The 15,979-nt window shown below is 40.8% G+C and overlaps 2 protein-coding genes across 16 annotated transcripts in view; both read left to right on the top strand.

Moving 5' to 3' along the window:
• Positions 1–15,979, top strand: part of LOC112153550 (protocadherin alpha-C2) — a 192,133-nt gene that overhangs the window by 135,079 nt on the left and 41,075 nt on the right. Inside the window, exon 1 of one of the 15 annotated variants that reach the window (XM_036213963.1) lies at positions 182–2,800. The exons of 11 other annotated variants lie outside the window; for them this stretch is intronic. In XM_036213963.1, the coding sequence (XP_036069856.1) occupies positions 401–2,800 (2,400 nt within the window). In that variant the 5' untranslated portion in view covers positions 182–400. Of the gene's footprint in view, positions 1–181; positions 2,801–7,590; positions 10,076–11,657; positions 14,180–15,979 lie in introns of those variants that run through there. 3 more of the 15 variants (XM_036213972.1, XM_036213971.1, XM_036213964.1) reach the window with 3 other exon arrangements.
• Positions 3,866–6,727, top strand: LOC112153676 (protocadherin alpha-2). The gene has a single exon (XM_024284042.2). It carries the CDS (start codon positions 4,007–4,009, stop codon positions 6,395–6,397), a length of 2,391 nt encoding a protein of 796 aa, XP_024139810.2. The 5' UTR covers positions 3,866–4,006; the 3' UTR covers positions 6,398–6,727.

The following is a 15,979-nucleotide window of genomic DNA, read 5'->3' as shown; positions in this document are numbered from 1 at the left end:
TATTTTTGGGCAATTGAAGATAAAAAAGATCTGAAAGTATATCAAAAATACTTAATGATGAGCCAGTCCTAATGGACGTCACAAATAAAAATAATGTAATTTGCATTTATGTTTTTTGTCTGATTTTTACACTTTTTTTCCTTGCATTTGTTTTTCCTATACTTTTTTGTATTTGTTTCTTAAAATATGCCAGTAGATGTCGCTGGAGACCATAGCATCAGTGTTTGTACACTCTTCTCGTGACCAAACCTAAACGTCATCATCCGCCCGTCGCTTTGTGAAGCACTCACATGCGAGCACAGCTTCAAATAGTAAAGAGCGTTTCAGGGCATGGATATGAGGCGGATTTTATTATTTTTTTTTTTCTGTGGATGAGAAAATATTAAGTACCCAGGAAATAATGCATTGTCCGTTAACAGCGATGGCTTCTCGGAGACTATGGGATCATATGTGGAATCTATTCGTCATTCTTCTTTGTCTCTGCGAGTGCTCCGTGGCTCAAATATCCTATAACATCGCGGAGGAAGCGGACAAAGGCACCGCGGTAGGAAGCCTCGCTAAAGACCTGCATCTCAGTGTGCAGCAGCTCCAGACTTCGGGTCTTCAGATCACATCAGGATATGAAAAACGATATTTGGAAGTGGACCGTGAATCCGGGATTCTTTACGTTGACGACAGAATTGACCGCGAGGAGCTTTGTCCTAATATGGTGAAGTGCGCCTTAAACATAGAGGCCATTCTGAGCAACCCTCGAGGTCTCCATAGAATAGAAGTCGTGATATCGGATGTTAATGACAATGCACCGGCTTTTGTGGAGGAAATGACCACAGTGGAAATCTCTGAATCTTCGTATGTTGGAGAGAGGTATCCTCTGCCGAGAGCTCATGATGCGGATGTCGGAATTAACTCTGTGAAGACTTATAAATTAAGCCCAAATGAGCATTTCTCTCTGGATGTTCAGAGCACTGGAGAGCAGAACGTGTTTGCTGAATTAGTTCTGCAGAAAGTGTTAGATCGGGAAAAGCAGCCACATTTCGAACTCGTTCTCACGGCAGTCGATGGAGGAAAGCCTCCAAAAACGGGTACTTTACAAATAAAAGTGAATGTTCTGGATGTAAATGACAATTCCCCTGTTTTTAGTAAATCCCTTTACAAAGTGCAAGTGGTCGAAAATGCAGTTTTGGGCACCACTTTACTCAGGCTCGCGGCTTCTGATTTAGATGAAGGGGTTAATGGACAGGTTGTTTACACGTTTACAGAAAGGGGGCGTTTAAGTCCAGACGATACATTTTTCCTCAATAATGAAACCGGGGAGATTACTGTCAAAGGCAGTTTGGACTTTGAGGACGTTCAGGCATATGAGATTCGTGTCCAGGCACGGGACAAAGGAAATCCTCCCCGCAGTGCGCATAGTAAGGTTTTAGTTGAAGTGATTGATGTTAATGATAATGTCCCAGATATCTCGGTTTCGTCACTTCTGAGTCCTGTGAGTGAGGACGCTGAAATTGGCACAGCTGTTGCAATGGTGCAAGTAACTGACAGAGACGGGGGCAAAAATGGAAAAACAAACTGCAAAATCATAAATTTGGCTCCATTTCAATTGAAATCGAATTATAAAAACTATTATTCTTTGTTAATAAGTGGGTCTCTTGATCGAGAAGTTATTTCAGAATATAACATTACATTATTAGCAACAGACGAAGGGACGCCCTCTCTCTCTAACACACATGTAATTACTGTTCAGGTGTCTGATGTTAATGACAATCCTCCCAGATTTCTGGATTCTCAAATTAATGTTTACGTGAAGGAGAATAGTCCAGTTGGAGCAATAATCTACAAACTAAAAGCATTGGATGCAGATTTAGAGGAAAACGCAAAATCAACATACCATCTAGTTAAAACCCCTAACATAAAAACGCAGATGACGTCATTGGTAACAATCAACCCAGAAACAGGAGAAATAACCAGCCTTCAGTCTTTTGATTATGAGAAGCTGAAAACGTTCCAGTTCAAAGTTCAGGCCACAGACTCTGGTGTTCCTCCGCTCAGCAGCAACGTGACTGTGAACGTTTTTGTTCTGGATGAAAATGACAACAGTCCCTCCATTCTTGCTCCTTACTCTGAGCACGGCTCCGTTAACAGCGAGAACATCCCATATTCTGCTGAAGCGGGATACTTTGTGGCAAAGATCAGGGCTGTGGACGCAGACTCTGGATACAATGCTCTGCTTTCTTATCACCTGTCTGAGCCCAAAGGAAACAACCTGTTCCGGATCGGAACCAGCAGCGGGGAGATCAGGACTAAGAGGAGAATGAGCGACAATGACCTGAAAAGTCACCCCTTGCTGGTGCTGGTTTGTGATCATGGAGAACCTTCTCTGTCAGCCACTGTGTCCATTGAGGTGGTGGTTCTGGAAAGCAGCGCTGACATGCAGACTCCGTTCAGACACGTGCCTCTAAAGGAGGACAGCTTCTCGGATTTGAACCTGTACCTGCTGATTGCCATAGTGTCGGTGTCCGTCATCTTTCTGCTGAGTCTCATCAGTTTGATGGCTGTCAGATGCCACAGGACAGACGCAAGTTTCAGCAGGTACAGCGCTCCAATGATCACCACCCACCCTGACGGGAGCTGGTCTTACTCCAAAGCTACTCAGCAGTACGACGTGTGTTTCAGTTCGGATACTCTCAAGAGTGACGTGGTGGTTTTCCCCGCACCGTTTCCTCCCGTAGATGCAGAACTGATCAGTATAAACGGAGCTGATACTTTTACCAGAACTCAGACTTTACCCACCTCAGAGAAGGTAAGACAATTGTGTGGCTCCAAATGTGTCTGATAATTCTGCATGACTGGGTTTATTCTGCTTTGCTTTCCAGTAGTGTTATTTAATATCGGCCCAGTCTCCGTCAAATCTGTACATATTCCACAACTTGGGAAATACCGCGTATAATATACGCCAAAACGGTTTTTGTGTGCATATTATACGCGCGGTCCTAAACGTGTTAAATGTGTTTTGCACATTAGACACGTCCCCTGGTGGAGCCATGAGCATCAGAGACAGCCGCACTAACGAAAAATTCGCTTGTTAAACCCTAACCGTAACCCGAAACAATGTCATTTTGAAAAGAACCCAAGGATGTCTGACCACGTTATCAAAACGAAACCTAAAAAGGCGTGTATATGTACGCCGTCGCAACGCATTTTCAACCGCTGCGTATCGCAAAAACCGTGTTTGGCGTATATTATACACGGTATTTCAGAGTGCAAAGTCGTGGAATATGTACGCATTTTTTTTACTGCGACTGGGTTATTTAATATATTTACATACGTGAAAATGTCACTTTTTTCAATTATATTTATATATTTATATAAAATGTTTCCATTCGATGCGCTGGCCTTGGTGATGATTTAATTGAACGTCATTGTCCTGTTTGAGCGGAGATTTTTCATGGTCTTTCCGTAGTTTGGATTGATATTAATTTGAGCCTTTGTCATTATATTTCTTTATTGTATTGTTATATGCTCTTATTGAATTCCCCTTACACTGGTGGATTTTTCCCTCAATCTTTTAATCCTTGATAATACTTCCTTTGTCAATACATTATTTTTAACAGCAAAAATCTGAAAGAGTTGATTAAGATAATGTCATTTATCCGTTCACTTTTTATTTTCTTTGGCTCCCCTTGTCATTTAGTTCCATTAAGTTTGTGCTTAATTCACAGAAGTTGAATCAGCTTTGAAAATCTCGATGAGAAGTGTAATAGAAAACCCGCAAGATGTCAGTCGAGACCACGCATTCGTGTTTGTTTATCACCCACCCACCCATAACTCCTCCTCTGAATATGAGATGTGAACCAGTGTCCGTACACCGCTTGTTCTCGCTGCGCAAACGACCTCGTCAGATCTTGCCATTTGTAAAGCTTGTTTGTTTTGTTTTATTTTATTTTCGTCAGTCTTATCAGATCGAATACTTATTTTTTTCCCTGTGGATTTTATTTTACCTTTGGAAATGTATATATATATAAATCGACAGGACTGCTTCGTAGCGGGAGGGATGCTGCTCGCCGTTCTTCTTTGTTTATTTGACTGCTCCGCCGCTCAGCTCTCCTTCTCAGTTTCCGAGGAAGTGGACAAAGGAACCGTGATAGGAAATCTCGCGAAGGATTTAAATATTGTTCCCCAGCAGCTGGAAGAGCGTGGATTTCGGATTGTATCTCTGCTCAGTAAGAAATATTTTGAAGTGGATTTAAGGACATGCGCTTTGTTCGTAAATGAACGGATCGACCGCGAGGAGCTCTGCCCCAATACGCCCAAGTGTTCCTTAAATATCGAAGGGCTCATCAGCAGTCCCATGAATATTTACCGGATTGAAGTCAATGTTCTTGACATCAACGGCAATGCTCCGCAATTCCTGGAGCAAATACACGTCTTTAACATCTCTGAATCCTCCTCAGCGGGGGAGAGATACCCCCTCCCCGCAGCGCATGACGCAGACACAGGCATCAATTCAGTGAAAACGTACAAATTAAGTCCCAATGATTTTTTCTCCATAGATGTGAGTACAAGTCGAGACGGTTTGTCTGCAGAGTTGGTGTTGCAGAAAGCTTTAGATAGAGAAAAACAGCCTAATGTGAGACTGATTTTAATTGCTGTACGCTCTGGTACTATGCAAATTATTGTTAACGTTGTGGATGTTAATGACAACACACCTTTATTTAGCAAATCACTTTATAAAGTCAGTGTACATGAAAACGAATCTGTTGGCACAACCATCCTGACGTTAAATGCAACTGACTTAGATGAGGGATCAAATGCAGACATCAGATACACCTTAATGAAAAGAGGGAACGTGGACTCTCCTGAAAAATTTTATGTCGTTCCAGAGAGTGGTGAGATCGTTCTGAAGACTCCTTTGAATTATGAGGACAACAATGCGTATGAGTTAAGAGTGCAGGCATCAGACAAAGGAAGCTCTCCCCGCAGTGGGTATTCTAAAGTGCTGATAGAAGTTGTTGATGTGAATGACAATGCACCAGAGATCACCATAACATCCGTGATGAGTCCAGTTAAAGAAAATGCAGAAATTGGAACCGTTGTTGCTTTGGTTACTGTGACAGATAAAGATGGAGGACAGAACGGAGTAACGACTTGTACAATTAAGGATATCCTCCCTTTTAAATTAACGACAAATTACAAAAACTATTACTCCCTAATAGTTGACGGGTTGCTTGACAGGGAGAGAGTAGCAGAATACAATGTTACAATCGTTGCTGTTGATGCAGGGAGTTCACCCCTTTCTGGCACTGCTGTAATCCACGTGCAAGTTTCTGATATAAATGACAATGCACCTACTTTTTCAGAAGTAGCTATGAATGTATATGTGACAGAGAATAGCCAAGTGGGGAATGTAATAGCAAAAGTAACGGCGCAGGATGCAGATATAAATGACAATGCAGATATAACATTCCTATTAGCTGAAAGTAATTCTTGGAAAACTCCTATTTCATCAATGTTAAATATAAATTCCAAAAGTGGAGAAATTATGTCGATGCAGTCTTTTGATTATGAGGTGTTGAAAACATTCCAGTTCAAAGTTCAGGCCACAGACTCTGGTGCTCCTCCGCTCAGCAGCAACGTGACTGTGAACGTTTTTGTTCTGGATGAAAATGACAACAGTCCCTCCATTCTTGCTCCTTACTCTGAGCACGGCTCCGTTAACAGCGAGAACATCCCATATTCTGCTGAAGCGGGATACTTTGTGGCAAAGATCAGGGCTGTGGACGCAGACTCTGGATACAATGCTCTGCTTTCTTATCACCTGTCTGAGCCCAAAGGAAACAACCTGTTCCGGATCGGAACCAGCAGCGGGGAGATCAGGACTAAGAGGAGAATGAGCGACAATGACCTGAAAAGTCACCCCTTGCTGGTGCTGGTTTGTGATCATGGAGAACCTTCTCTGTCAGCTACTGTGTCCATTGAGGTGGTGGTTCTGGAAAGCAGCGCTGACATGCAGACTCCGTTCAGACACGTGCCTCTAAAGGAGGACAGCTTCTCGGATTTGAACCTGTACCTGCTGATCGCCATAGTGTCGGTGTCCGTCATCTTTCTGCTGAGTCTCATCAGTTTGATGGCTGTCAGATGCCACAGGACAGACGCAAGTTTCAGCAGGTACAGCGCTCCAATGATCACCACCCACCCTGACGGGAGCTGGTCTTACTCCAAAGCTACTCAGCAGTACGACGTGTGTTTCAGTTCGGATACTCTCAAGAGTGACGTGGTGGTTTTCCCCGCACCGTTTCCTCCTGTAGATGCAGAACTGATCAGTATAAACGGAGCCGACACTTTTACCAGAACTCAGACTTTACCCAACTCGGAGAAGGTAAGAACATCATTTTTATAAATCGCTTTAAATCTTTACTTCAAATAAAACAATTACTTTTTTTTTTTAAATTTTTGGGGCAATTCTGTTTGAGCATCCTAATTCAGTTTATTTTTTAATACCTTAAAAAAAGTTTGTTTATGTAGAATTCTGATAATAAATCAAAGAATACACTTTTGACAAGTACACAAAAACATGAGACATGATTTGGACTCTGGGTTTTAAGTGAAACATCTTCTACTGAAAACTAGAGCTCAAAGTACAAATGTTTTGCTCTAAGAATAAATAGGAATATTGATAATGCGCAATACAGTGCCTCTACCCGGCAAAAGTTTAACCATTTCACTTGCAATGCAGTATTTTTGAATACATTAGTGACAAAATTGTCTTGTAGCTTTTTAAAAATGGTCTATAAATCGAACATTTTTTTTAATATCTATTCGTTTTCCAAGCATTCTTATAGATTATGTTTTTCACAGTTATTAACTTACTATTAATAATAACTTAGTTGAATAAATTACAACTCAGATTTCCATGCTACATTTTTTTAAATACTATTTACATTTGTTTACCATGTTGTAATATTCTATTAATTTCGAAATAGACATACAAACTAAATGCATTAAACATCAGCCAGTGACCAATCTTTTATTTTGATACTAAGTGCATTTAGTTTCATATTTAATGATATAAACACACAAACCAAAACATTAAGTAGGAGCCCTTGTCTCACCTAGTGCTGTTTTTTTCCGTTTTCAAGCACTTATTTAATGATAAACATAACTGAAAACCCTCCTATCAAAGATTCAAAACCTTTAAAGGGAGTAGTTTTTAAAAAACGAAAGCGAGAAGTCTGCTCTCGGGTGTGAATCGCTGTCCGTGGTGCTGCAGGAACCTTTCACAATCTCGAGTGTGCTTTTGTCTTGACAGGAGATACATTTGTCATTTGGATTTGTTTGAATAATATGATATATTCTGTCACTTATTCTGACAGTTTTTTTATGCATATGTTAGTGATAATAACACAGTGCCTTAATCAAACAAAGTTAAGATGATAAAATGGCTTAAATGATAAGATTAGTTCATAACTTTTCATTCAGATGTTTCGTTCTCTTGTTAACTTCTAAATACCACAAGGTGTCGTTGCAGACCGTGAGTTTTTGAATTGCTCTGCCCTCCTCCCTTCAAGAGAGAGAAAGAGAGACAGAAACACTATTTGGTCATTTAGACGGTTTTTATGTTATAGAGGAGAGTGGACTTCGGCCCCGAAAAATGGCGTTACAAACGGATTTACAATCAGAGCTGTATTAAATCGGACCGAAGAACATTGAGTTCACCATGGATTTTACTCGGATTTATGTTGCTGTGCTGCTTTGTTTCGGCGAGTGCTTCGCTCTGCAGTTATCTTACTCGGTGAACGAGGAGGCGAACAAAGGCACGGTGGTGGGAAACATCGCAAAGGATTTGAAATGGAGTGTTCAGGATCTAGATGGCAGAGACCTGCGCATCGTTTCGAGTTATAACAGGAAATATTTTGACGTTGATTTGAGGACCGGGAATCTGTTTGTTGATGAGCGAATAGACCGAGAGGAGCTTTGTGCAAACATGGAACAATGCTCGCTGAGAGTGCAGGCTGTACTGAGCAATCCCATGTCTGCGCAGGGTATTGAAGTCAATATTTTAGACATAAATGATAACTCGCCAGATTTTAGTGAGCAGTCGTATTCGTTAAACATTTCTGAATCGACGGCTCCGGGAGAGCGTTACCTCCTGCCCATAGCAGAGGACGCAGACAATGGCAGGAACTCCGTAAATGGCTATAAACTGAACCCCAATGAGTATTTCGTGCTTGACGTGCAGAGCGGCGGTGAACACGGCGTGTCAGCCGAGTTGGTGCTCAATAAAGCTTTGGATCGAGAGACGCAGCCTGTCTTAAAACTAATTCTGACCGCAGTCGACGGAGGGAAGCCGATCAGATCTGGCACGTTACAGATCAGCGTGAATGTAATAGATACAAACGACAACACACCGACTTTCAGCAAATCTCTGTACAAAGTTAAAGTGAGTGAAGATTCCACGCCAGGAATGGAGATAATCAAATTAGATGCCTCCGATTTAGACGAGGGAAATCATGCCAGGATTCTATATTCGTTTATCAAAAGAGGTAATTTCAATCCTGCTGATATTTTTGATCTTGATTCAGAAACAGGAAAAATGACGCTGAGGGGGAAATTGGATTACGAGGAAACGCATGCTTATGAAATAAGAGTCCAAGCAAAGGATCAAGGGGCTTCACCCCGCATGTCACACGCTAAAGTGTTGATAGAGGTAACTGACGTAAATGATAATGCACCAGAAATACACGTGACGTCACTCATGACACCCATTAAGGAAGGCGCAGAAATAGGAACGATAGTTGCGTTATTAACCATGAGGGATGAAGATGGAGGGAAAAATGGAGCAGTAAACTGTGTAGTACTTGAGTCTGTGCCGTTTAAATTAAAGTTAAACTACAAGAATGATTATTCATTGATAGTAAATGGACCTTTAGACAGAGAAAATACTTCAGTTTACAATGTCACCATTGCAGCAACAGATGGAGGAAGTCCACCTTTATCCAGCACAAGGATTATTACGGTTCAAATTGCCGATGTTAATGATAATGCACCTCAATTTGAGCATGCTGTTTTTAATATTTATGTAAAAGAAAATATTCCTGCAGGGCATGTTATTCATAAGATAAGGGCATTTGATCCTGATGTTGATCTTAATGCAAGAATATTTTACACTTTGTTAGGAGGTTCTTTAGGGAATACACAAAATTCAGCTGCAATAAATATTAATTCAGAAACAGGAGAAATAATCAGCCTTCAGTCTTTTGATTATGAGGTGTTAAAAACGTTCCAGTTCAAAGTTCAGGCCACAGACTCTGGTGCTCCTCCGCTCAGCAGCAACGTGACTGTGAACGTTTTTGTTCTGGATGAAAATGACAACAGTCCCTCCATTCTTGCTCCTTACTCTGAGCACGGCTCCGTTAACAGCGAGAACATCCCATATTCTGCTGAAGCGGGATACTTTGTGGCAAAGATCAGGGCTGTGGACGCAGACTCTGGTTACAATGCTCTGCTTTCTTATCACCTGTCTGAGCCCAAAGGAAACAACCTGTTCCGGATGGGAACCAGCAGCGGGGAGATCAGGACTAAGAGGAGAATGAGCGACAATGACCTGAAAAGTCACCCCTTGCTGGTGCTGGTTTGTGATCATGGAGAACCTTCTCTGTCAGCTACTGTGTCCATTGAGGTGGTGGTTCTGGAAAGCAGCGCTGACATGCAGACTCCGTTCAGACACGTGCCTCTAAAGGAGGACAGCTTCTCGGATTTGAACCTGTACCTGCTGATCGCCATAGTGTCGGTGTCCGTCATCTTTCTGCTGAGTCTCATCAGTTTGATGGCTGTCAGATGCCACAGGACAGAGGCAAGTTTCAGCAGGTACAGCGCTCCAATGATCACCACCCACCCTGACGGGAGCTGGTCTTACTCCAAAGCTACTCAGCAGTACGACGTGTGTTTCAGTTCGGATACTCTCAAGAGTGACGTGGTGGTTTTCCCCGCACCGTTTCCTCCTGTAGATGCAGAACTGATCAGTATAAACGGAGCCGACACTTTTACCAGAACTCAGACTTTACCCAACTCAGAGAAGGTAAGATGATTTTATTGCGTAAAGCTAAGAGTTACAGCAACAATTCATTATGTTCTGGCTCTATATTGGTTTGTGTAACTTATATCTTTTATATATTATTTAAAGTTTTTATATATTTTTTTAAGCTTTTCAGATCCACCTGTTTCTATTTATTTTGTAATTAATTCTCTTTTGTACACATCAGAACAATTGTTTTTATGAAACATGAGTTATTTGAGCAGCTCATTTTTCTACCCGCAAGTAAGATGCCTTGATCTCTTATGCACCCTCATTTGCTCCTTGCTGATGTCGCCCATTTCATGACATGAACTTAGATCTGGCCTTTGTAACATGTCTTTTTTTCTCCCACAAAAGCAAACAGTATTTAAACTTTTGCAAAGATTTATGTACATATTGAGCACAGGAAATGAATATTCGTTGCAGATCATTGCTAGTTCAGCGCAGAGGGTGTGTTTGTGTAAGCGCTAGCCTGGAGCTGGTACAGTCAGCTCTGACTCCTCTTCGATGGGGCTGGTCCTCACTTCTCTCAATGTGAGGTTCCACTCCCTTTTTTGAATTGAGGGGTCTGGTGCGCAGAGCGCTGTTTTTTAGGGGAATGTGCAGACATGCATGGATGGATAAACATGACATGTTGGGGCTGTTTATATTGAGCAATGGACATAGTAATGCACAGAAAAGCACAAAAGAAAGAAATTATGCATGAAATAATAAGTCCAGATAAATAAATGTATAAATGTATTTTGTTTTGGTAAATTATGAATTGTATGTCTCTTTGGAGTTGTACCATGAAAAAGCACATGTGTTTTGCAAAAATGTATCTTGTTCTGAGGGGTTGGCAGTTTCTAATTTTCGCTGGCCTTGGTCCTGAATCGTCTTTTCTTTGTTCGGCTGCTTTTCAGACAGATGACTTCATTAGTTTTGCAACTTCATCTTATTCCAATAATCATAAGTGTTTGAATACCTTCTCATTTTATCGCATTATGTTTTGGATTTCCCACACATCATTGCTTGGTTTGTTGATTATTGTGTGGTTTTAGATGGTTATGAGAAGTGGCAGAAAGCAGCAATTAGCATTGTGTTCCCCCTGGTAGAGCAAATTATGTAGTTGATGCACTTCTTTCTATTGCAATATGACTACATTTCTCTTTTATTCTTTGGCATCAAGCTTCTCTTTATAACATTATCTTATTAATGTTTTTTTTTTGTCTTGTAAACATTTTACCCCAGAACACATACTTTGTCAGGTGTATAGCTGTTTATACCATCAAATGTAGACTTTGCGCGACAAAAAATAGTGGTTTGACTTGGGAAAAAAAAAAAAAAAAACTTAGGTTATGTTTAAGTGTTTTCTTAATGAAAAAAATATTTCAATTCATGTGAGGCCCTTTTACAAAGTTTGTTTTTTTTTTTTTTTTTAATCCAAAGCCCAATAGGAACAAGTAAAGGGTGGGGCCACTCCAGAATTTTGAGCGTTTATTTATGCATTTGTGAAACGATTCAACACCACACGATGTCGCACGAGACCGTGGATTTAAAGGCGAGCAAAATCTGAACTCCTCCTCCCTAAAAAGAAAAAAATGAAAATCCACATTGGTCTTTCGCACGCGCACGGACGGTCTTTCTGGAGCAAAGCGGAGCCTTTGTGACTACCGCGTTCTTTTTGATGGGAATATATTTCCTGTGGATGTTAGATCAGACGGTTTGAGCTTTTCGGATGCATCAAAAATGTGTTCTCGACGGCAAGAGGAATATGTGTGGATACGCATCGTTGTGCTTCTTTGTCTGTGGGACTGCTCTGCTTCGCATTTATCCTACTCGATCTCCGAGGAGGTGAACAAAGGCAGCGTGGTGGGAAATATCGCCAAGGATTTGAACATCAAAGTGCAGGACTTGTATCAGAGGGATTTAAGTATCGTTTCGAGTTACAGTAAGAAATATTTTGACGTGAATTTACAGACAGGGAACCTCTTTGTTAATGACAGAATAGACAGAGAAGAGCTTTGTGCGCATTTGGCAAAATGCTCGTTAACAATACAAGCTGTTCTAAATAATCCAATGACAGCGCATCGGATAGAGATCAACGTTGTAGATGTTAACGACAATTCTCCTGCTTTCATGGAAAATATGTTTGTCTTAAACATCTCCGAGTCCTCGTTAACAGGAGAGCGGTACTTATTGCCGGTTGCTTTAGATCCGGACATGGGAAGCAACTCCGTAAAGAGCTACAAGCTGAGTCAGAATGAACATTTCTCTCTTGATGTGCAGAGCGGTGGAGATCACGGTGTGTCGGCCGAACTGGTGTTAAACACGGCCTTGGACCGAGAAAAGCAGTCCGTGATCACACTTGTTCTAACAGCGATAGATGGAGGAAAACCTTCCAGATCAGGATCACTCCAGATATACGTGAATGTGATCGACGCAAACGACAATGTCCCCACATTTACAAAATCACTTTATAAAGTGCGTGTGAAAGAAAACGCACCTCCGGGGACCATTGTGCAAATTGTAAATGCGACAGATTTAGATGAAGGAATAAATAGTAAAATAGTGTACTCTTTTATTAAGAGAGGGAATTTTGATCCATCAAAGATATTTGAATTAAATGCAGAAACAGGAGAAATTACAGTGAAAAGCCGCATAGATTATGAAGAAACTCCAGCTTATGAGGTGAGAGTTCAAGCAAAAGATCAGGGTGCATCCCCCCGGAGCGCACATGCCAAATTATTGGTAGAGGTAATTGATGAGAATGACAATCCACCTGAAATAGCTGTGACGTCATTGATGACTCCAGTAAAGGAAGATGCAGAGGTGGGGGCTGTTGTAGCTTTTATAACAGTGAGTGATAAAGATGCTGGAGCTAATGGTGTAACTACATGTAGTGTTGTTGGATCTGCACCTTTTAAACTCAAGTCCAACTACAAAAATGATTATTCTCTAGTTGTAGACGGACCGCTGGACAGAGAACATATTTCTGTTTATAATGTCACCATTAAAGCTACAGATGAAGGAAACCCACCTCTGTCCAGCATTCATGTTATTAATGTAGAGGTTGCTGATGTGAATGACAACGCCCCCAAATTTACTGAGTCTGTGATAAATATTTATGTTAAAGAAAACAGTCCAGTGGGTTCAATTATTTATAAACTAAAAGCTGTTGATCCTGATCTGGAAAGCAATGCAAATATTTACTACAAATTACAAGAAAGTTCTCAAAGAAATGTTCTGACATCAACTGTTGTGAATGTTAATTCAGAAACAGGAGAAATAACCAGCCTTCAGTCTTTTGATTATGAGAAGCTGAAAACGTTCCATTACAAAGTTCAGGCCACAGACTCTGGTGTTCCTCCGCTCAGCAGCAATGTGACTGTGAACGTTTTTGTTCTGGATGAAAATGACAACAGTCCCTCCATTCTTGCTCCTTACTCTGAGCACGGCTCCGTTAACAGCGAGAACATCCCATATTCTGCTGAAGCGGGATACTTTGTGGCAAAGATCAGGGCTGTGGACGCAGACTCTGGATACAATGCTCTGCTTTCTTATCACCTGTCTGAGCCCAAAGGAAACAACCTGTTCCGGATCGGAACCAGCAGCGGGGAGATCAGGACTAAGAGGAGAATGAGCGACAATGACCTGAAAAGTCACCCCTTGCTGGTGCTGGTTTGTGATCATGGAGAACCTTCTCTGTCAGCTACTGTGTCCATTGAGGTGGTGGTTCTGGAAAGCAGCGCTGACATGCAGACTCCGTTCAGACACGTGCCTCTAAAGGAGGACAGCTTCTCGGATTTGAACCTGTACCTGCTGATCGCCATAGTGTCGGTGTCCGTCATCTTTCTGCTGAGTCTCATCAGTTTGATGGCTGTCAGATGCCACAGGACAGACGCAAGTTTCAGCAGGTACAGCGCTCCAATGATCACCACCCACCCTGACGGGAGCTGGTCTTACTCCAAAGCTACTCAGCAGTACGACGTGTGTTTCAGTTCGGATACTCTCAAGAGTGACGTGGTGGTTTTCCCCGCACCGTTTCCTCCTGTAGATGCAGAACTGATCAGTATAAACGGAGCTGACACTTTTACCAGAACTCAGACTTTACCCAACTCAGAGAAGGTAAGATCTCTTTATTTTCTAAAAGCTAGTAAGTAATGAAGCAACATATTTTGTACTGGCTCTCTATTCTTTTGTGTAATTCTTTTATATATCTATCTATTTCTATGTATATTATTTCTCTATTTTATTTAAATCGTCTATATCATGCTTTTATAAGCTTTCCAGGGCTAATAATTTGCCTTTGACACACTACAGACTCATTTTATTTACGACATATAAGCTATTTATGCAGCTCATTTTTCTACCCATAAGATAGACGCTTTGATCTCTTAGGCACTCTGTTTAGCTCCTTGTCGATGCCGCCCATTTCATGACATCAGCCTAGAGCCATCTTTGGTAGCGTGCCTTTGTTTCTCCCACAAAACCCTACAACATCTAAACGTTTGCTTAAGCATATTGTGGACAGAACTTGAAAGTGTGTTGCAGAGCATTGTTTGCTAAGTCGAGAAAGAGTCTCTGTTCGCCAGCCTGGTGCTGGAGCAGGCAGCTCTGACTCATCTTTGAAGGGGTTGGTCCTCACTTATCTACCTCACAATGTGAGATTCCATCCATGTTTTTAGAGGGGTGGTACTGCTGCTCTGACTCCAGGTTTCTAGAGGAATAAGCAGATACAGTATGTGTGAATGGATCAAAATGTCACTCTGGGTTGTTTATATTGAGGAATGGACATATTACAAAACTTAAAAGCATACAGGAAAATATTTTACATTAAATAGGCCCTCTAAGTCTTTAGTTGTGTACATAATTGTATAATTATATTTTTTACTAGTTTGGTAAATTATGAATTTTTGATCTCTTTGGAGTTTTACCATAGAAAACACTGATGTATTTTTACAAATGTACCTTGTTTGAAGGTGTTGGTCTTTTATCATTCTCGCTAGCCTTGGTGCTGAATTGCATTATCTTTGTTCAGCTGCTTTTCAGACATGATTTCACAAGTTTTAGTAACTCCTGTTTATAGCAATACCACATGCATTTGGATACTTTCTCATTGTATCGCATTATATCTTGGATTTCCCACACATTGTTGCTTAGTTTATATATAAATGCGGAGTTTTAAAAACATAAGTTGCAGAAAAGCAGCAACAATTGGCATTATTTTCCTCTCTGGTAAAGCAAACTGTAGGCTAAATGTGATTCACTTCTTTATTCTTTTTAATATGAATATGTTTGTCTTTTTCGTTTTTGCATCAGTCTTCTCTTTGTTATATCATTTTACCAAATGCTCGTTTCTGTGCACATATTTGCACTAGATCACAGACTTTTTGTGGTAAATAACTGCTTATATCATTATATGTAGTCTTTTTTTAACACAAAACTAGGTGTGTGACTTAAAAATAACACTTTAGGTTGTTTTTGAGTCTTTGTTTCATGAAAACGTCTAGCTGCATAAATAGATGAATCCATGGTGCTGCGCTTTAGGAAACACATTTAATTGATTTAAAATTATGTTTCATGCTTGTTAAAAAAATAAAAGCAAAATTAACTTATTGTAGAATTAATGTGTGGCCTTTTAAGAATGTTTTTTTTTGTAATCCAGAACTGAATAGAAAAAAAGGTCAACCCACTCCAGGTTTTTGAGTGTTTATTAATGTATTTGTAAAATGATGCAGCACCGCACGATGTCGCACGAGACCGTGGATTCGATGGCGAGCAAAATCTGAACTCCTCCTTCTTTCATAGGCAAAAAAAGAAAACCTTAAAATCCACATTGGTCTTTTGCACTCACGCGGAAGCGGAGCCTTTGTGACTACCGCGTTCTTTTTGATGGGAATAGATTTCCTGTGGATGTGAGATCAG

Source organism: Oryzias melastigma, linkage group LG10, assembly GCF_002922805.2.
Source record: "Oryzias melastigma strain HK-1 linkage group LG10, ASM292280v2, whole genome shotgun sequence".
Taxonomy (NCBI): Eukaryota; Metazoa; Chordata; class Actinopteri; order Beloniformes; family Adrianichthyidae; genus Oryzias; species Oryzias melastigma.
Note: the sequence above shows the minus strand (reverse complement) of the source record. Positions and strands in the feature narration are given on the sequence as shown.

Excerpts from the sequence above, each read along its gene's own strand:
- LOC112153676 (XM_024284042.2), top strand. The coding sequence starts at position 4,007 with ATGTATATATATATAAATCGACAGGACTGCTTCGTAGCGGGAGGGATG.